Below are 20,513 nucleotides of genomic sequence, written 5' to 3' on the forward strand. Positions count from 1 at the left end.
AACACTTGGGAAATGCATGCTGCAGCATTTTCGTGGAAGAGAGCTTTGATCTCATCACTAGCAAATATCTGCTCACAGGAAGCATGAGAGAGGAACTGAGTTTGTATTTTCTCTTTTCTAGCTCCAGGACATCTCTTGCATACTCTTATTTGCAGTGGAAACCAGCCTGGCTTTTTAACATCTCATAGTGGATATGTTTTATTCTGGATGCAGACTTTACTAAGGAGGTGGAGGCCCATGTTTTTGTTAAAGATGAAGCCAGTTTGAAAAAATGAAATCGCAAATCAAACGATGAATGCTCAAATATAAACATCTGCAAAGTGAATTTTTCAAAAGGGCCTGGAAACCAAGCCTTATGAGGAACAGTTGAGGGAGTTGGGTATGCTTAGCTTTGAAAAGATGACAGTGAGAGGAGATATGATAGCCATCTTCAAACATCTAAAGGGCTGTCACTTGGAAGATGGAGCAAGATTGTTTTACCCTGCTCCAGGTTAGGACCCAAAGCAATGGCTTCACGTTACAAGAAAGGAGATTCCAACTAAGCGTCTGGAAGAACTTTATGACAGTAAGAGCTGCTTGACAGTGGAACAGTCTCCTTCTACAGACGGTGGATTCTCCTTCCTTGGTGGTTTTTAAGCAGAGGTTGGATGGCTAGCTGTGATGGATGCTTTAGTTGAGATTCCTGCACTGCAGGGGGTTGGACTAGATGACCCCTGAAGTCCCTTCCAACTCTACAATTCTATGATTCTGTGAAATCCCAATTTGAAAACTCATCTTTCAGCTACAAAGCTCAAATTTTGATCACGATAATGAAAGACAAATTGAGGTGGCAAATGTGTGGCTCTGCTGACTAAACTATAAGAACCAAAGTTAGAGATTTACCCTCAAACTCAATGTTTTGACAAAGTTTGAGGGAACTCCTATATTATTAAGAATCTGATAATCTGAAACTGTACAGATTTTGTAATCTGAGAAAAAAATTCTCCACTAGCCCTTATTAAAAGGTCCATGTCTTCCAGTGATCTGTATCTTCGGTCCCTGAGGAGGCCATAGAAACACACACACACACACACACACACACACACACGCAGGCACACACAGAGTGCTGTCTGATTGTCAGCAAATCATGGCAGTAATGCTTTTAAAAACACTCATGAACCATTCAAAGGGTCTGTGAGTGAAGGTCAGATGCAAAGACAAAGGACTGACACCCCCCCCACACACACATACATGCTTTATGATACTCACTAGTTACATAGAAATAGATGAGCCGTTCATCACGGCCAACTTTGTTAGAGGCTGCACACTTGTACATGACAGAAACGTTGGCTTCTTGGATGATAAGTTTGCTGACCGTCTGGTAAAGAAACAGAATGGGCAACATGAATGACATTTAAAATGTGGAAACGCAAGACTTCTCAGCTTCTTACCAACCTTCCAGGAAGGAAGAAGATGCTCTAGCTTCATTCTTATGCTCTGGGGAATTGCATGATGAAATATTTAAGGGTATGTTTCCACCATCCATTCAATTTTTGTCCAGTTTCTCCTATCTCTTCATTTTGTTTCCACTGATAGTTTGCTTTATCATTCAGCATTGTCCTGTGATCTCCATTCACCACTCCCCCTACTGAAATGTTGCTGTTGCACTGAGACACTCCCCTCAATAAAAAGGGTTAAATCAGGGGCAGCTAACTTTATTTATGTGCTGCCATTCTGCTTACAGGGAAGTAGGTTGAAAGGGGGTTAGTAGCCATACACAAACAGATGGTGCATAATGACCTGACACAGAATTTTGGGGAAGCCAAGGACAGGAACAAAGAGGTGTACACCAGACAAATGCCATCTTTTGTCCCGGTTTAAAGAGAGGATTGCAGATGTAGTGCAAACTATAGGAAAAGCAACAGATGAGAAATGTATGGGTGGGACCACTAGGCTTGTCCACACTACAGTTCAGTGTGTTTGCAGCTGTTTGCATTCCCATTTAATCTGCTTAGTCCACATGATGTCACCCTCAAACAACACCAATCTCAGTGCTTTCCCCCTGTAAATTTAGGTTTATGCAATACGGGGATACTTTGATAAACTGGGGAAAATTTGGCTGCAAACCACTTCACTCAGGGTTTCAGATCATTTGTTTTGGTGTGTTTTGGATGGGTAAATCAATTTTCACTTTCTGCCACTGCCCTTTCCATGCCTGCTACTTCCTCGGTGCTTTCATTGCTTTTCCAGCTGTGCCCGTAACTGTTTTTGGTGCACTCCTGAATGCAGGATTCCCCACCCCACCCCACCCCCAGCCTTTGATCCCACAGATTTGCACTAAACCAGAAAATTGCACAAAGAAAGCTCATGAAAAATTTCTACACCAATTAAATTGGGCAGCCGTCTGAAAAGCGGGTGCTGAAATTTTACAATTGATTTCATTTCTTTTCCAGCATCCTAGTAGTAGTGAGTCAGGAGCCTAGTCATTCACATGTATATGTATATGTATATGTATATGTATATGTATATGTATATGTATATGTGTGTGTGTGTGTGCATATATATATATATTCTTTTGATATTTTATTCTTTTGATATTCTTTTGATCCCTCAGATTTGCACAGAACTAGAAAATTGCCCAAGCAAATTTATGATTGCCTGACAGTGTGTTTTTGCACACTTCTTGGGCAAAGATGTTAAGAAACAAAAAACAACAACAAGGTGCACATATAGCTACCTGCATGCGTGTCCTGTCAGTGCTTAACTGGCATAATAGAATCAAGAAATTAGAAGGCTACAACAAATGCAAAAGAGAATGCCTGCTAGTATGAATGGGAAAGACTACTCCAGTCTAATTTGAATTGGTGGGGGGTGGATTAAGAGCTAAGTAATGCTCCAACATGGACAAGCCCACTCTAATATGGATCTGTTCTGCTGACCTTTGCAGATCATCTGTGGAAGGGTAGCTCCAGTTCCTTTAATGATATATGCAGTGGTCCACAAAATGTCAACACAGCTGCTGGCTAGTGCAATTAAACCAATATAATATTTAACAAATTCTGCAGTACAAAACCATGCAGGGTATGCACAACGTCCATCATCTAGATTTAATTTCTATTGCCTTCAATTGGTCTTCTAACCTATGATCGGAAATTAACTAGTCTGGTGCTATAAGCCTATTCCACCTATTCACATAGTCCTGCTTTCTTCTATTTCAGAAACTACATAGCAGTGGCTTTCAGTCTGTGCTCTAGGGAATCCTTTTTGTAAACTGAAAGGCTGGTTAGAAATTCATTCATCAAATGAAATCAATTAACCCTGGGAAGTTTATTCCTCGTTTGTTGTCTTGTAACAGACATTCCATCAGGTTGCAATGAAGGAGGGAAGCAGGGCCATTCCATGAGCTCTGCTGAGAAACCAGCTCCACCAGGTTTCTCCCCGCATCAGCGGTCATTTAGTAGCAGCCATTCCATCAGACTGTCACAGAGGAAGAAGAAAGGAAGCAGAGCCACTCTGTCGCTCAGTGGAAAAACCAGCAACTTTTGGTTCTTCCTCTACTTGAACTGGTATCAAGTGAAACAAAGAAATTTAAATAGTGGGACCTAGAGCTGCATCTAGTGACCTCTTCATAGACAGGAGACTTTCCTAATGTTCTGGGAAATTATATTAATTCCATTAGCAAAAGTTTTGAAGGCCAAAAGACTAGCTATTTTCCTATAATGGCATACTCATATTATGAAACATATAGCCCACCTTTCCACCGAATATGATTCAGGTAGCTAACAACAATAAAATAAACAAACGCAAAAAGCCATCACATAATGGAAATACGAGACAGCTTTTAGAGACACCACTCCAGGAGCGTTACGGCTCTCTTTTCCAGAACCCAACCATTTAAGGGGCTGACTGGATGAGTCAGAATTGCAAGTTATTTACAAATGTTTTCTATTCATGCTTCTTTCCCTACTAGTAACTTGGGGGGGGGAGGGGAAATAAAGAAATATATACGGCAATGGATCCTATATAGGACAAAGCAGGGGGGAAATGGGTTGAAGGAGAGAAAGGAAAGTAAAAGAAGTGAATGTAATATATGTTAAATTACTATCCCAAATAATATCACCAAATATGACTTGTCTATTATTTGGATAGGTTCAGAAAACAGACTGTCTCTTGGTATAAGTCATTAACACAGCCTGAATCAGAGCACAAAACATGCCTCTCTCCTTCCCATCATCCTTTCTGTTGCTTTCCAACTCCTGACTGAAATTGGAACAGGAAGTGATTTTGGAGGGGTGTATGAAAACAGGAAGTGACTTCAGGAAACTGGGAACCATTTGTTTGTTCTTTAGCCTGCATCACTATTATGCACGCGTGTTTGGTAACTGACATTGTCACCTAGAACAGGAAACTAGTCATAGAAAAGCACACATGACTCTGGCATTTATACAGGGGGGGATGGAAAGAAACAGCCTTTAAATGCCTGCTAGTCATGCATCAGGACTGGAGAGAAAGAAAAAAAATCATTCCAGAAAGGAAATATAGTGTAATATCCAATGGAATCTCTCACACTTCAAAGCAACACTTCGTACACTTGGATTCACACATTTGTACTGGAATAGTGTACAGGGCCAAACTGTTCATAATGGCCCATTGAGTCTGGTAGCTGAATCGCGAGAAAGTAGGGGGCAGGTGAGTGGGGCAACTAAAAGCACAGCATGAGCAAGAGGGAAGAGTTGGACTCTTGTTGCCTATGTTTTTTACCCCTTAAATGTCCTACCTCAACTGTCCCACCATATCAGAATGGCATTATGAAATTCCCACCAGGAGAAAAATGGCTGAAGCACAGTAGTTTGGGGGCAAAAAATAAGGATAGGAAAAGGGTTCTCCCTGCCATTCCACCTCAAGTTCTCAATTCCAATTCCCACCCACCCCTTATATTTAGCAGTACCAAGGTGGTTCTTCCACCGCGACATCAAATTAAATTTCCAGCAGTTTCACTGAATATAGCTTAACGTAGGACAAAGTGTAGTTTAATAATCAGAATGCTGACCTGAGTCTTAAAAACAGTTGTGATATATATTCTTATGGAATGGAGTTGGGAATGAATAGTGTAGGGCATCTTTTGTGGTGGCACCCCAGCTATAGAATGTCTTTTGTCTTTTTGGCACTAACTCAAAATTCATGTATTTCCTTAGCCATTTATAGGATGTCAGCAGTGAATTTATTTTGAAGAATGAAGATTGCTGTTATTTACTATATCACTAACACCAAATAAACATGGTTCCTGCTTGTTTTTATGGTAGTTTGCAATCTGATGTATTTATGTTCAGTATTTAAGTTCAGGTTAGAAATATTTTACATATACATATACATATATATTCATTGCATTAGAATATTCCACTGCACTCTGCCTTCCATTCAGCTTGCTCATAGATGATCTCATTCCTCTATGAAGAAAGCCATGCTCTGGCTCACAGTGGACAATACCTTCTAATTTAATGTTCACCTTTTAAATCACTCTATTGAATAAGCATACATTCAGTACTGAATTCACTGAAAGCAATGCAAATTTAGATCAATATTATCATTGTCTCTAGTATTCCTTCCTTTGCACACTCATACAACGTTTGTCCCCAAATTTGCCAGTGCCATTCACATAAATCTGGTGCATTCTTAACCTTTGAGTAATGTCAGCTATATTAGGAGTACATGACAGCTATGGAAGTTTCACACACTGCAGCCTTCATTTCTTCAGAGTCCTCCCCCCCCCCCCCCCGCCCCCAGATTGTGAACTATTTTTTATTTCATGTGAATGTCTTCAGAAATGTCAGTCTTCACATTTTATACCTCATTTTTCTCTCTAGTATCATAATTGGTAGTAAGGATCTTAACGGGTTATCCAAAATTGGCTTTGGTTTTTCATACAAACGTATAGATAAGACAAAAACTGATTACTAAATGTGTAATCATTTAGCTGCATAACTAACTGACCACATGATGGAAGTCAACTCACAGTTTGGCTTCATGTTGCAAAATCAGCTAAAACAGTTTTGCCTGAGAAGGCTCCGTCTCATGAGCTCGAGGTGCTTCTACCTCTTTCCAACGCAGAAAGGATAAAGAGAAACATGTGGCCTCACCTTGTTCCTTCCTTCCACAAACTCTGTCCAGGTGTCAATGCTTTCAATGGCATTCACAGCATCCAGCTGCGACACATCCTTCCAGTCCTTACACTCGGGCATCCGGTCTCGCTGATGGCGCCGGACAGTCCTCCTCCTGCTCCTATTTATCCAGAAGCCATGAAAGAAGAAGAGACAGAGAGAAACAGGAGATTTGGTTAGCCAATAAAAGAAGTTATTGGGAAGATTAGAGGGCATTAACATACAATGCTGCCTATAATATAATTAGGAGGAGAGGGAAAATGGCTAAGGGGGAGCACGAGATGGCCTTATAAAACTTTGCATGGTACAGAGAAAACGGATAAAGAGAAAATGTTCTCCCTCTCCTACAGTATGAGAAATCAAGGATCGCCAGTGATAGCAAGAGAGTCAGAAGAGATGGAATATTATAAGCACTTCTCTTCATGTAGTAAACAATTCGCTCCATTTCATGTGGTGATAACCACTAGCTTAGATTGCTTTAAAAAGGGGTAAAAAATGCAAGGATATTTCATATACCCACAACTATCAGATTGTTATATGGAGCCAGCAGCAGTTGGTGGGGTGGTAAGGTGCCGAAAGCTCAAGGTGGTGCAGGCAGGGTGATGGTGTGGCAAGAGCTCCTTTGCCATGCCTGCACAGTTAAACTCCCTGCACCTTGCCCCTCCCTCTGCCTGGAACCCTGACCATATGGGGTGCCAGTGTCTGGGGAGCAAAAGCAGGAGAAGAATATAGCCTTCATGCCGTGCTGTGTGGATGTGCGTGTTAAATATATGGTGTGCACACAACCTGAAAGAGTTTTTAATGTGGGAGGTCAGGGGATTGATATGCATCTAAGGGACGTTGACTGAGAGTTGAGAGAGAGTATGCTACAGGGTGTGGTATCCTGCAACATGTGTCAGAAGGTGTCTGCTGGAAAGTCGGGTTCAAATGTAATGCAATGTGGGTACCTGGATAAAGTGTCTGCACTGCTGTGTATGCAGTAGACCAAGTATGGACAACTGGTGGCCCAAAACATTTCTGAGAGTGTTGGACAGTTCTGGCGCCCAAATTCATCTGGCAGATAGTGTGCTCCTCCGCCCAAACAACATGCCTTCATTAGAGAAGATGAGGGGACAGATGTTTAGCACACTTAGTGTACCATAACAAGAGTGAGAATCTGTTTAAACAACAGGAAATCATGATGCATCCTCTGAAGCTGGGATAAGCATAAAGACTGTGGCCTTGGGAGACAGTGCTAATAATTCAACAACTCCTCTCCTTCCTGACAAGGCCACAAAGCATTCTGATGGGACTGGAAATGCCCTTGTTTCCTCAGACAGTCAAACAGTACATTTACGGCATCAGTATTTTTATAGATGCCCCACTTCCTCCTGGGTCAATAATGCTTCCCTGTCAAATTCCTGTCTATCTTAGAGGCCTCTTTCTATCTTTCTTTCTCAATAATAATAGACCTTTGCTGTAAAATGTCCTGCCAGCAGAACCCAAAGGAACAGGAGGCAGCTTGTCTCCTGCACAATAACCATTCAGACAGAGACAGAGGTCATATAAATTGTCCTTGTTTCTAAGGGCAGTTCCACAACTACTTTCACCACATCCAGAGCCTGTCACACCTGGTCAAACAGGGCCTCCATGAGGAAAAGAACCTCTAGCACTACTGCCTCTTCCAAACTGGTGCATACTGAATGCCACTGCAAATCGCCATAAGCTTCTCCAGTCAACCAGCAAGAGAAAAAGGAAAATTATGGGGCACCCACAAGGGATGCAGGTGGCGCTGTGGTCTAAACCACAGAGCCTAGGGCTTGCTGATTGGAAGGTCGGCGGTTCAAATCCCCGTGACGGGGTGAGCACCTGTTGCTCAGTCCCAGCTCCTGCCAACCTAGCAGTTCAAAAGCGTGTCAAAGTGCAAGTAGATAAATAGGTACCGCTCCAGTGGGAAGGTAAATGGCGTTTCCATGTGCTGCTCTGGCCACATGACCCAGAAAAACTGTCTGTGGACAAACGTCGGCTCCCTTGGCCAGTAAAGCGAGATGAGCGCCGCAACCCCAGAATCGTTCGCAACTGGACTTAACTGTCAGGGGTCCTTTACCTTTTTAGCAGCCTCCACAGCTCTTTGAGCTACATTGCTTGGGACAGGGAAAATAAGCACCCTGCTTATCACCCAGTTGAAGCACAGATACTAAACAGTCTGGGAGAAAACAAGCAGTTCAAGCCTTTCTTAGCAAGCTGCCCAAGCTTCCTTGGAGACAGGCCTACTTCACATTCTCAGAACCGTTGCACTAAGGGATTTGTTTTGGAGTTAAAATGCTGAAGGCCAGTAAAATTCTCATTTTTTAAATGGCTGCCCCCCTATGTTTCAATTCTGTGTTAATGTTTCCAAAAACTGTTTCCCTCCACACAGTGGAAACAAAGTGGACCACTTTGTTTCGTATTCTTGTTCTCTCTTTCTCTCACACATTCTTCTTCTCCCAATCTAATGGGCTCTTTTTATCTCTCTGCTTCTTGATGTAGTCACAGGCATCTTGGAGTCCAAAACCTTTTATGAGTCTTCCTATCACTATGTATTACAACAGCTCCATACATTCTGCCTTATGACTTTAACTTGCTTGTATCTGCTACTTCTACATTCACTCAGCTTTTACTAAAGCTTCGCTGTCACTTTGACTCAAATATGATCTTGGGGTCACACAGAGGTGTAGTGTGTGGGGAGCATGGCCATGGGCACAGTTTTGAGAGGGGCATGACTAGGCGCCCCTCCCAGACTCCCTCATTGGGCCTGGTTCCGACTCCTGGGCCAGGTCTGACCTGGGAGGCAGAGAGGAGGAGGATAGTCACAGCAGCAGTGTTGCTGCTCCTCTCCTTGGCTGGGCAGTGCTGTGTGAGGGTGCCGCCAAGGCAGCATTCTTGTGCCTGGCTGGGCACAGCAGGCTACCTCCACCCCTGCCCCCTTAGGGCATGCCCTATGCACCCACCCAATTTAGGTGGCATGAGCATACGTTCCACTGCTGGGGTAACATACTGTTCAGTCACTTTTGCAGGCTTTCACAGATTTGCTATTTCAAGCTTCTGCCAAGGTCTTTGTGAATTTACTGAAGTAACATAAGTTCTTTGTGTGGGATAACCAGCCTCATCTAACCAACTTGCTTAAGTCTAATTAAGACATGAAGGGGTTAATACCACAGAGTAAGCTGTTTTGCCAGGCTTAGTTATGCCCACTTCCCCTCACCTTGGGAGGAACTAGGTAATCAAGCCTATTGTTTCTTCCTAGTCTGTGGGAGAAGCTCAGCATGTGAAGAGGCTAAGCTGGTTGCTCCAACTTAGCCACATGGCTCTAACAAGCCACTCTTGAGTTCCTATACCAATAATTTGGGAACTTTCACTACTGTAACTAATCCAGGTTTTACTGCCTGTGCAACTTTTTCTGTACTTGGCCCAAACCTGGATTTTGGCATCTAGGGAATTCTTTATACAGTCTACCCATTTTTTCATTGCACCAACACTTTGGGGTCCAAACATATTCTTATCTAGTTTTATTTTCAACAACCACTGGATCATCTCACTCTGCATTCTGGCTATTAAAAAACCCCCTTTATTTATTAGCACTGCTAGAACCTTCTGAGGTGCAAGAATTATACAGCGGTACTCATATAGATTTGTTTTTATGAGATATTGTTCTGGTAAGCAACAAGGGCATTGAAACACATCTTTGTAAAACTTTGTATCAGACTCCCATCGATCTTTCTAAGTCTGTTTCTGTTAAATAGAGTATTAAACGCCTTAGATGCCACTTCCTACCTAGACATTTTCTGGCAGCTACATAAATTTTCTGCAGGAAAAACCCACACACATTGAAAACCTCACAACTCTGCCATTGTAATAATTTCTGCCTCCATTGTCCCTGCAGACAAGCAGCAGGCAAGTTTTGAGTTCTGCCACTAGCATGCTCAGAAACAAATCTCTTGAAGAGGGTAACAAATCTCTACAGCTTCCTAAGATGGTGCAAACCAGGCAAAGCAGCATTTGGTTTGATAGATGTCTGTGAAGACTGAAGAGCCACTTATTTATAGGCGATTCTTCATGTTAGACCACTGCATTTCTTGTTCTTTTTCTGTCAAATGGCTGAGTTGAGTCCACTTTACAAATTGCCTTTTCATGCAGCTGCTGGCCTGTTCATGTTTGTGAATGATTGCTTCTCAGCTCCACTTTAAACTGGGCCTAGATCCTAACCAGTTTTCAGACACCAAGGGCCAAACTTGAAATTGATGCAGGAGTTATGGGATCAGGTTCCCCAGCTTTTAAAAATATTTAAAAGTAGCCACAGGGTCCCTCATTCAGATTGTCACTGCCATGTTGTGGGGGAATTATTTGTTTTGCTTTTTAACACCCCTATGCCTGCATTACATTTCCCTGATTTAAATCAACTCTGAGGGCAAAAATGTACATCTACCCATTGCTATGTTCTCCCTTCCCAAACACAGCAGTTTCAATCCAAATATGAGCCCTCTGTAGCTGCTTGTCTTTCTTTGGAAAAATGAGACATCCAGTTTTTGAATCTCCCATGGCATGCCTAGTTTGGACCTAAGCCAATAGTTCAGTCCTCAGTGGCCAAAGAAATCAAAGAAAAAGCACTAGCAGGATACTTCTATGCAGGAGTAATCAGCAACATTTTTACATATTCAACACCAGCTGAAAAACCTGTCTAAACCCCTGCTCTTAACCCTGCTCCTTTGTGTTGCTCCATGAGAAATCTAAAATGCAGCCCATGGCACAATTAGTTGCTAGAGAAGCATGGCATCTCTTTTCCAGTAGTGAGGTTTCATGCCACTCCAGTCATACCCATAAGGAGGGAGCATTTTGTGGGCCAAATGAATAGCCCCCTCTCTTGGGAATAGAAGATGCAGGCAGGAGGGTAAACCTCATTGTCTACTCCACTCATATGAATAAAAAACTGATGCTCTTGCACAAGGACCACCATTTATACTTTTACCTACAGATGTTGGACAACACTACCTCTCTGAGATCAAGGTGATAATACCAGCTTATTATGACATTTGAATTAGGTCTTAGTCATAGGTTTTAAAGTGAAGGAACAGTCTGCATTTAGCTCCTGGCCAACATTATGGCATTTCCTTCAAATGGACAGGTACTCACACCACTCTCCATGCCACTACAAATGTTCTCCAAAAGGCAGTGTGGAGAAATATTGTCCTGTAAGTGCAAGAAGCCACTGCACACAAATGGCTTCGTTTCTGTTACTGTAAGTTGTTTTAATCCATTTTTAACATTGTGTTTTAATTGTTGTAGCCTGTCCTGGCACCTTAAAGTGAAGGGCAGGCAAGTAACAGCAGCAGCAGCAGCAGCAACAGCAACAGCAACAGCAACAGCAACAGCAGCAGCAGCAGCAACAGCAACAGCAACAGTTAGCAACACCAACACGGAGGCTACCCATTTTGGTTTGGGTCCAAATCCAAATTTGCAAGGAACAAATAGGAAAACAAAAAACAGTTTCATTTTTAATGGACTTGCATTGAATTTCAAGGCTTAGTGGATAAAGCCTGCCAAATTACAGAGAAATAGTTCCATTAGTTTTTGTACTAGGCACCTTTAAAAACAAAAACAGAATTGTCCACAATTCTTTTACCTTTTGGCAGAAGTGTATGAAATTTGCTCTCTTGTTTGCCTTTTCTGAGAGGATGCACTCTGGCACTTTTTATCTAGCCATAGTGGTTTTCCTGCAAGGGCAGGCTTTTCCATTTTAGGATGGTCAAAAAAGAAATCACTTAAGCTCCCCTCTTATTTTGTATGCAATCTGTATGCAAATAGCATACACCAGACAGCACCCTCTTTGTAAGAAACCTGCCAAAATACAAAATGTTTTTTGTGCTGGGTGCTTTTTGAGGATGGGGAGAACTAAAAGGGATTTGCTTCTCTCCCTCTGGTTTTGTGGGCAACTATTTTATTATGAAAATGGCATACTTTCCTAGCGACACCTCTACAACATAACCAGCAACATTTTAAATATCCAAATATCTGAAGTGCCCCAAATCCCACTTTGGTTTGGGGCATACTGAAGAGATACTACTTTAGCTCGGAGACGCCTGGAATCTGTCCAAAGTAGCCTGCTTTGGCATTCATCCAATGCACATCCCCAGTGACCCTCTTGCGGTGACCATCTCAAATGCATTTGCATGAAGAAGCATGCCAAGGTCTTCCTCCCTTGCTGCAGCATTAAGAACACGACAAAGATCAAAGGAGGCCAGTCACTTACAGATTGTGACGGGAGAACATTGGGCAGGGTGTCCAAGGCCTCCACTGCCACTGGATCTTCTCTGGTGCTGGGATGCCATACACAGTGCAGGTGAGCACCTGTCGGCTTTTACGGGAATAGATGTTGGGTGAAGTTGCTTCTTTCTCATGGATTTGTGGAGGAACTGAAATAAGAAGAACGTTGATGTATCAGCCTTGTAAATAATAACTGTTCTGGGATGGTTGCCTCTGCTGCTCTCTCTGCCAATCCTCTAATCACCCACACTATCTCCCTCAATTGTCTCCCTCCCCTCCCAACCTCACGTTGCTGCTGCTGTGTAGTAGTAGTAGTTATACTCCTTCCTCTCCCTTAGAATTGCTCTAGGTCCCAGCAGCACTGATGTCACTGCAGCTTACCTGGGCAGGGCTGGAGTGGGGCAGCAATGTCAGGGTGGGAATCACCTGATTGGCTCAGCTGGTGCTCCTGTACAGCCTCAACCTCACCAGTGCCATGTTCTGTCCAAAAATGCCTCACCCAGTGGCGTGGAGCTGCAACACTAGCTTCCCAGCAGCAAGGTTGTTGCTGCTTACCAGGTGAGAGTGGGGAAGGGGTGGGGAGGTTCCATACAGGTAAGGTGCAATGTAAGTGATGCTGGCATTGTGAGGGTGGATCTGTGGCTCCACCCCACAGGCCAATGTTGGTGCTGCCTTCTATTAAGCAGGATAGCACTATGGAGGCAGTGTACATTGGTCTTTCCCTGCCCCTGTTGGAAGTCATTGTTTTGAAGAATAGAAAGACACATCATTGCTTGAGGGCAACTGTTACAGGACAGCAAGCAAATGCTGAACTACCAGCAGGTAATGTACAATTACCTGGCACACCTCTCATTTAAGAAATTATCTACTAAATGCAATGGATAAAATAACCTGAGCTTAAGTTATGGGTGCATTTAGAGTATGGCTGGGTGGGCGTCAGGCTTGCGAGATCTACGGTACTTTGTTTTCTACTACAACTTCAAGGACCACCAACCAGAACCAGGTGCAAATTAGTGGATCAGGTAGGTGGGTGTAAGTTCAGAATTAAGGAACAAGGAGCCTCTGAGCACATGCTCAGTCTAGGAATGCATGAGCAGTTCCCATAACCAAGCTCACAAGTCCTTCACACAAAACACCCATTCATTGGGTGGAACTCAATACTGCACTATTATAGACTTCCAAATGTGCAAGCATTTCAGCTTGCCGAATGACCCCCTCTTCTCCCTTAATGTGCTGTTCTTGGAGTTCTCCAGCCCCCTCTGAACCAAGTTCATGGGAGGGTGGGAGGAGAGGTGGGGAAGTCCCATTGCACAGGCAAAAGTCCTTGTTCAGGGCTTCTGCTGACAGGGATTGTTAGGAGAATCCTGCTCCTGGTGTTCTTTTTCACTTAATTTGGTGCATGGGGGTGAGGGTGTGCAGAGTTTAAACTGTTGCTATTGTTAGACAGCTGGGAATCAGAAGCCCTTGCTGATCTACTGCAAAATCACCCAAAGGTCTGCCATTAGATCCCAATCTACTTTCTGCCCAATCCTAATTTAAAACACTGGGAAGTTATTTTCTTCCTCTATAAACACTACAGTGATGTGACTGCCAGGCGTGTTAGGGATGCTGGACTAGCTCCAGGAAAACTCACTTATTGCAATTATTTCTTCTGCATTGACATCATGGAGTCAGAAGACTGCAGATCCTTTGGTAGCCTGAATGAGACACCCCCCCCCCCAATTTTACTCCTCATACCCCTCCCACATTTCACTCTTCTGTCTGCTGCTATTGAGGGCCAAATACAGGGGTCAGCAACCTTTTTCAGCCATGGGCTGGTCCACCGTCCCTCAGACCATGTGGTGGGCCGGACTATATTTTGATTTTAAAAAATGAACAAATTCCCATGCCCCACAAATAACCCAGAGATACATTTTAAATAAAAGGACACATTCTACTCATGTAAAAACACGCTGATTCCCAGTCCATCCGCGGGCTGGATTGAGAAGGCAATTGTGCCGCATTCGGCCCCCAGGCCTTAGGTTGCCTACCCCTGGCCAAATACAATGTGCCCCAGACTGGTGGTGCTGAATCCCTACAAAGCAGAGAAGGGCAGGGAGGGGGGATTTAATGTGCAGGATGGGGGGGGGGAGTGAAATTGTTTTCCCCACCTCCAAATTATCTTTTAGCTTTGGCAATGGTAACAAAGCCCCAATGAAAGAGAACTTTGTTTAGAATGCAGTGTCAGTGGGGGTGGGAACATGGGGGTGGGAGAAGATTTCAGTTTCTCCCACCTGCCTGCACCAAACCTTTTTATATAGGGACTTTGATGACAATCAAATCCTGATACATGGATCTGCTGCCATTATGTGCAGTCGGAAATGGTATTTGAACAGAGGGTCCCCCCATTCCAAACCTGACACTCTTTCCTTGCCCTACTCATCATATTATATTTTTTTATTTTAAAAAATTGACCCAGTGGCATTCATTTTATAACTTTCTGATCTGAAAGGACAGAGAAGTCTCAGCTCCCCTCCCATTGTGAGTAGGATGCACATGGGGCCAATTTGGACTGGGGCCAGGGGGGGAGGGGCAAAGGACTATGGCCTTCATCCTCTATAGCACGGACTTGCTAAAATAAACAACCACACAAGGCCAGATGACATCAGGTACAAACATCTGTCGAACTGCAAAGGGTTTCAGGACATTCCTCTCCCATTAGTCCAACCTCCTTACCATTGACCACCAGCTGGAGACTAATGCTCTTCTCCAGTCCAGCCGGCCCGTTCTTCAGAACCAACGTGTAGGAGCCAGAGTTCTGCTCTGCCACATCCTTGATCTGCAGGGAATATTGAGACTGCCTGTTGGAAATTAACCTTCCATCCTTAAACCTGGGCAGAAGAAGAGAGAGAAAGAGAGAGGTGTATGCGTATGTGGATTAGCACGTTCCTCCCAAAAGGCAGTCACAGGGCTTCAGTCCATGGCAGGAGGCACTTCCTCAAAGGGAGACCTCTCACAAATTTCTCCCCTTCCAGGAAAAGCTTGCTGCATTTTCTGGCCAAAGGGAAAACACTGACAACCACCTAAGGCAAAATTCAGATGTATAAAATGCAGGGGAAATTAGGTTTGCAATGTAATGTCAAATTACTTAATTTGCATTTCTCAAAACAATACAAGATCCCAAAACACAGCTTTTCCTCAAAATCCACACTTCTCTAAATTTTGCAATACATTATCAAACCAAAGAATGTTTTTAAAAAATGTATATGCAAGGGTAAATATGTGCATTTAAAAATACATACGTTAGTGAAGATAACATCCAAAAATGTTACAGAAAATCACTTGCAAAATCATGTTTAATAGGTAAAATTGCATACAAAAAATGTACATATGAGAAGTGGGTACTAAAATTCTGATAAATTTTCATGAGATTTTTTTTTTAATTGTAAACTGAAATGGAAGTATGGAGAACTGACTGTGAGATTGGAAAAAGGGGGGGGGGGGAGAGAAATTTAAAATGACAGGTGTGTCCTGCCCTTATGAAATGACTCTTCACTGCCTTGTGGTATCTTGCAAAAGTGCCATTTATGGCAAGTCATTGCTACACTGCTGAGCAAGGGGCTGAAGGGCTTATACTACTTATAATTTTACACACAGCACAAGCTGATATGACAGAATGAAGAGAGTTTGTGAGAGATGGAATCCACTTCCCGAACTCCACTTCCCTTGCTATGGTGTCACCAGCTGGCTGATCAGAATGAGATCAGGATATATGTGGCACCCCCAGGGAGCTCAGCTATTATCCCCTGTGACTGGGACTGAGGTGCAAGTTTAGACCCAAACACTTGCCACCTCAGTACCAGATTCCGAGACTTTCCCTTAGTCAGGAGGGCCTCAGCTTTCTGAAAGTGTTAACAGGTGTTTACATAGCCACAGGGAATGTGAGACAGCACTTGTGTGTGGGTGGAGAACATTTGTGTGTTTGTGTGGCGTGCATTTGCCAACAAAGCGAATGATGAGAAAGATTGTTTCTCCCTGCCTCTAACGTCTGCCAGAACTCTGGAGACAAGACGAGGAAGAATTTTTATGTCTCCGGTGAAAAGAATAGCCTGCTTTGCTATACAATGTTAAAATGCTGGGTAATGAATCACGCTTAAGGATCACAGAAGTCAAGAAGAATGGCTCCAAATCAGAACCCTCAAGCCATGTGGGAGGGCAGTGTCACTCCTCTCACAAAATCGATTTCAGTAAGACAGGGGCCTTTCTCCTCCTCTTTTTCCCTTCTCTACAAAGGTCAGCCCTGAAGCCTGCTAAGCCCATATGCAAAGAGGGGGAGTGCATTACCACTGGAACTCAGGCTGGGGGTAGGCAACCACTTTCACCGGCAGCTTCGCCATTTCATCTCCTGCTGTTGCTTCAATCACTGGACCCTTCCTCCACTCCACATTGATGAAGGGTTTCTCTGTGAAAACCAGACAGATAAGAGAGAAGAAAGCAGGGTGAAAGCTGTGAGAGGAACATGCTGGAGCTACAGCAGAGATTAGATAGCATTAATCCATACACATAGTAGAAGTATGCACTGCTTGGAAATAAACATCACGTATGCACAGATGGCCATTAGATACTGAATCTGTGTATCCATGCATTTGTGCAGACATGAGAACAGTTGTTCACACTGATTCACAGTTTGCTCCGTGAAGGCACAGGGACCTGTCTTTCTGAAACGTTGACAATGCTACCATGCCTTATCCTGCAAATAACCTTGCATTGGATGGAGATTTTAACTAACACTTACCACTACTTTTGCCAGAACTTTTCAGCTCAAGTAAAAGTTTTCTTTGTATGGGTGGTGGTTAGTTTATAGTTACTACCTATAGAATGACATAGGCATAGGGAGGGCAAGTGGACAGTTTCAGCTGCTATAAAAACGGCAGTCCTTAGAGAGAGAGAAAGGGAACATCTGTTCTGACATCTCAGTAATAATATGGAGTTTGGTATCCGTACTGGTTACCACCATGACTTAACTCAGAATCATGTCATCCTGGGAACATATCCTTTGCTGTTGTCTAGCAGGAGCATTGGATCTTTGCTCTGCCATGCCATAATCCTAGAGAACATGGTGTGTCACATAATAATCTCTCTCTTTCTTACACACTTACACACACACTTACACACACACACACACGTGTTTTCATATGGCAGGGAACAGAGGACAAAAGGTCAGTCTTCACAGGAAGTTCTCCACTGCTTCCTTTATCTTATCTGATCTTCTCCACTGTTTCACAAAGACATCAGCTGCCTTTAAACTGTTTGCCACCATGCTAACACACCAGAAGCACCTACAAGGTTTTCTTATCCTGAGTTAATGGTTTTTACCATGTACGATGACATCTATGCTCTCCTTCAAGTCTTGCTCCCCATTGCTAGCCTTGCATGTATATTTTCCCAGGTCTTGTAGGCTCACATTTTGGATGATCAAGATGCTGGAAAGTTCAGTGTGTGTCTGTTGGGAGCGCCTCTCAGGCAGTTCTGTGACCTTCCGGTTCATCTGCCAGAAGAAGGCAACAGAAGGAAACAAATAAACATATAAGATATGAGTAAATATAAAGCTTGGAGGACGCCCTCCCCACCGCAGCAGGCTTCCCCAACCTGGTGCCCTCCTGGTACTTTGGACTACTCACATCAACCCCAGCTGGAAGACAAACAGCCAGGGATGTTGGAAATTGTAGTCAAACAATACCCAGAGGGCACCATGTTGGAGAAGGCTGATTTAAAAGGGGAATGACAGAGTAGTCAAAAGCCTAATCCCAGCTGGTAAAGTAAACTTGTATCTGGGCTAAACCACATCAGCTTGCAGGCGGAGCTCAGATGACTGGATGTTCCTTCATACAAGAGAATTCTTTGTGTATAGGAAAACCACCATTTCAAGGAGAGTTTTAAGCTAAAAAGTTTTTCCCTGACATGTTAGCTTGCTGTGTGGAGGGATATTTTGTGCATGCATAGAAGAACTTCCAGACATATGAGGTGTTGCACAACTGTGTGGATGTGAAGTGCGAACACCTCTGCAAACACATATGGTGACTGGGGGCGGCCACCGAGACCACATAACAACGGTCTTGAAAGACCTACATTGGCTCCCAGTACGTTTCCAAGCACAATTCAAAGTGTTGGTGTTGACCTTTAAAGCCCTAAACGGCCTCGGCCCAGTAGACCTGAAGGAGCGTCTCCACCCCCATCATTCTGCCCGGACACTGAGGTCCAGCGCCGAGGGCCTTCTGGCAGTTCCCTCGCTGCGAGAAGCCAAGTTACAGGGAACCAGGCAGAGGGCCTTCTTGGTAGTGGCGCCTGCCCTGTGGAACACCCTGCCATCAGATGTCAAAGAGATAAACAACTACCTGACATTCAGAAGACATCTGAAGGCAGACTTGTTTAGGGAAGTTTTTAATGTGTGACATTTTATTTTATTTTTGGTCTTTGTTGGAAGCTGCCCAGAGTGGCTGGGGAAATCCAGCCAGATGGGCGGGGTACAAATAAATTATTATTATTATTATTATTATTATTATTATTATTATTATTATTATTACTCCCAGATAAGGAGTCAAGAAGAAAAAGGAGCGATGAAGACGAGCATAGGCAAGTCTACAGGGTGGGTCAATACGGGAGCAAAGACTCTCACTGTGACTTGGAGAAGGCAAGTCTCTTTTTTCTATCACCCTAGCTTGCTTCCCCAAAGAAACTCCTGCACGGGAGCCTCCCTCTACATCTTCCTTGGTAAACCTTTGATCTCATTTAGCCTGCTCAGCAAAATGTCCCAGAAATGTTGGGGATGGAGCCTACAGGGACAGCGACCTTTGGGGCAGGGCTGGCATACACGTCTTTCTCTACGCCCATTCTATTAAACATATATGAATAGGGCTGTGGTGACACAGAAAGCTGCCTTTCACCGAGTTAGAACCATTGCTTCCTCCAGCTCAGTACTGTCTACAGTGACGGACAGCATCTCTCCAGGGTTTCAGGCAGGGGGCAATTCACAGCCCTACCTAGAGATGCCATGGATCTTCTGCATGCACAGCAGATGCTGTGCCAGAGAGCTGCAGCCCATCCCAGCAGTGATGGAGGTGTCAGATATACTGTGAATGCAAACATGCCCCAAACTGGATTGAATTGGCATGTACTCGGGAAGGCATTGCTATTTCATTTTTTCTCTGCAGGGAGTAAATTTAGGGGGAAAGGAAGGCTGCAAGTAACAAGGCAGAGAGTACAAGGAACATCAGATGTGACTATACAAGCGTAATTAGGTTTGTCAAGTATGCATGAATTGGGGGGGGGGGGGTGTTCCGCTTCCACTCCATGGATCCAAAATTAAAAGTAGTGCACACAAACCACCCATAGAAGCCAAAACTGAATAAGATAATGTCAACTCCTACCTGTTTCGCAGGGTAATCCCACTGGAAATCAACTCCCGAATTAAACTCAGCCCATACTGTACAGTTGAGATATAGTTTTTCTCCCACTAGAAGTTCCATGGCCTTCCTTGGAAACAACTGGATGTCATAAAGTTCATTCCCTGGTGTAAAAGTAAGGCAACTACTTAAACAAATACAGTTTTTCCTTGGGGGGGGGGGGGACGGAACTCTTGCTACAAAATTGTAACAAATTTATAAAAAAATAAAATCAAACTACACAACACAGACTCATTGGTCTAAGATGCCCCCCACCATATATTTGCTTAATTCTGTAGCCATTTGCCTGTGTTATCAAACTACTGTGGTTCTGGATGGTCAAACCCCCTACCTTAAATTTTGTTGATTACTTCCTTATTCAACTGTCAATTGACATCCTACAGAATATAGCAAGATATATGCAGGGAATAGGAATGAGGGTGTGCCATATCAAAAAGTGCATTTTGAACAAGGAATACGTGCCCATTTGAAGGGGTAACGATGACTGCCATTGTAGACAGAACAGATAGAATGTGAGGGTTTATTTGCACCCAGACATTGCTTATTTTGCTTCCTTATTTTTAAACTTTAATTTCATTTCACGTCATCCTACCTTATTCTGAAATGTTCTCTGATGCCACCAGCTGCCTGTTCCCATGATTGTGAATGCATGTGT

The 20,513-nt window shown here is 43.5% G+C and overlaps 1 protein-coding gene across 3 annotated transcripts in view; it reads right to left on the reverse strand.

Moving 5' to 3' along the window:
- FLT4 (fms related receptor tyrosine kinase 4) overlaps positions 1-20,513 on the reverse strand; it is a 94,181-nt gene that overhangs the window by 29,211 nt on the left and 44,457 nt on the right. For all 3 annotated transcript variants that reach the window (XM_077924608.1, XM_028718256.2, XM_028718255.2), the window contains exons 6-12: positions 19,823-19,962; positions 17,772-17,943; positions 16,740-16,857; positions 15,132-15,286; positions 12,403-12,565; positions 6,117-6,258; positions 1,249-1,357 (exon numbers count right to left, since the gene is read on the reverse strand). In XM_077924608.1, coding sequence (XP_077780734.1) covers positions 1,249-1,357; positions 6,117-6,258; positions 12,403-12,565; positions 15,132-15,286; positions 16,740-16,857; positions 17,772-17,943; positions 19,823-19,962 — 999 coding nt within the window. The remainder of the gene's footprint in view (positions 1-1,248; positions 1,358-6,116; positions 6,259-12,402; positions 12,566-15,131; positions 15,287-16,739; positions 16,858-17,771; positions 17,944-19,822; positions 19,963-20,513) is intronic.

The sequence above is a fragment of the Podarcis muralis genome, chromosome 2 (genome assembly GCF_964188315.1).
Source record: "Podarcis muralis chromosome 2, rPodMur119.hap1.1, whole genome shotgun sequence".
Lineage (NCBI taxonomy): Eukaryota > Metazoa > Chordata > Lepidosauria > Squamata > Lacertidae > Podarcis > Podarcis muralis.